General features: G+C 52.6%; 1 protein-coding gene across 1 annotated transcript; it reads right to left on the bottom strand.

The window, feature by feature from the left end:
- Positions 1 to 830: 830 nt before the first annotated feature.
- Positions 831 to 1,319, bottom strand: EMH_0030420 (uncharacterized protein; the record flags this gene model as incomplete). Its single annotated transcript, XM_013494417.1, has 1 exon — positions 831 to 1,319. The coding sequence occupies one exon, from the start codon at positions 1,317 to 1,319 to the stop codon at positions 831 to 833; it is 489 nt and encodes a 162-aa protein (XP_013349871.1).
- Positions 1,320 to 1,748: the final 429 nt, after the last annotated feature.

Below are 1,748 nucleotides of genomic sequence, written 5' to 3'. Positions count from 1 at the left end.
GACCGGTTCGCCTCGACCACGCGAGACTGGCTGTCTGTAGGGCGCAAAAGATGCAAAAGAAACTGATGTTCTTGCACCCTCACCAACTATTAAAAACCTCCGTCAACTGCTGCACTAGTCGCTTGCTGCGTTGTTGTCCCAAATTCCTCCGTGTAGGCAACCGTCGGCGGTTATGAACAGTACTGCAAGTTCCTCGTGTGCAGCTTAGGTAGTGAGGGGTGCTGCTATCTTCTAATAAATGTCAAACATAAGCAAATGTGAAGTCAAGCCGCCTCGTAAACAGGGGACGTGGATCATCTACACAGTGTTCGCTAAGCGCCAAAACCTTGTTCCCCAACGGCTCATCACGTTCAAAGTTTGCTCAACTAAAAGAAGAGGATGGGCTAGTTAGCTCCTCTTTCACGACACTTAGGGTACATGCGCCGGGAGCTCATGGGGAGGGGTGAGGATGCAGTATCTCGGGAGACAGCTGGCTACGTAGTTGCAACCACACTCAAGTTTAGCGTCCCTAACCTTTCCTAATCGATCTAAATCTTTAATGGGGCATTTATGCGCCACTCGCGGGCAACTAAATTGTGAGGTTGCTGACGTAGACTTACGCCGTTGCATCCTAGGTGCACACGCGGATCCCAGTGATGCTAAGCAGGCAGTAGTAACACGCATCGGTGAAGGAAAGAATTGGAGTGATAAATTGTTGTTTTTGGAGAATTGCTATAGACGCCTGTAAAAAGCCATTGTATCAGCTTTTTTTCAGAGACTCGCGTAGTTTTCAGACTAGCCCATGTTTTTGCAACAGCTAAGAGAAAAGACACTCCAATCCTGTTCAAACACTACGCCACCTTGTGGTTAACGAGCCAATCAATCCCGAGGATGACAGCATACGGTATTGGCCCTACCAGGAAATCCCCGGTAAAGCACTCTCCTCCGCAGAGCATCGACAACCTTGGTACCTCCCTATCGATGAGTATGACTTCACCGTTGGCTACTGTGAAGGAGTACGCCTCCTGCAGGAAGCGTACCCTCAAGCCCAGTCGTTCCACAATAGTCGGGCGGATAAAGCTCCTTTTCGCCCCCGTAACCAGCAGTCCTTCACACTTATGGCTCACTATTTCGAGTTGCAATACCGCCCTCTTGCCTACACTACAAAGGGACCCATGGTACTCTGGTGTGTGTTCTGCAGCATCTCCTTCTTGCCGCCATCCAGGTTTCAACGTTGTCTCCTCGTCACCGCAGCTCGTTGGGTTCTCCTTCCCCTCGCCCTCTCCATCTGCCGATGCACTCCGTACCTCTTGTTTCTCCTCCGTCCGTCTTGCCCGCATTATCGCGAACCGCTCCTCCACTTTGTAGCAGCACGCGTCTCTGTGGGTGGGGGTGCGGCCCCCGTCTCGGGGAGACTATGGTGGCATTTGGCCCAGTTGCGGCCTGGCTTCCATTGCTACCTGTGGGTTGCCCTGGCCTAGCGCGTTCTTCTCCCTTAACGACTAGGCCTGATCGTTTAACTGCTTGGCTCCCGCGTTGACGTCCGTAAGAGCTAGCGTCGAACTCCGTCCCTCCTGCCGCCCAGGCGGTGCTCGTTGGTTGTTGCGCATTCTCTGGCGTAATGATCCCTTCCTCCACACTTCGAGCAAGTTTCTCCTCTTCGTCTCGTTATTCCGTTACGCAAGGGGCAGTCCCTTCCCATATGTCCCTGTCCCGAGCATTCATAACAGCGTATCGTATCGTTCTCATCCACGGCGGTTCCCTCTTCT

The sequence above is a fragment of the Eimeria mitis genome, genomic scaffold, assembly GCF_000499745.2.
Source record: "Eimeria mitis Houghton genomic scaffold, Emh_scaff1142, whole genome shotgun sequence".
NCBI classification, from domain to species: domain Eukaryota; phylum Apicomplexa; class Conoidasida; order Eucoccidiorida; family Eimeriidae; genus Eimeria; species Eimeria mitis.
Note: the sequence above shows the minus strand (reverse complement) of the source record. Positions and strands in the feature narration are given on the sequence as shown.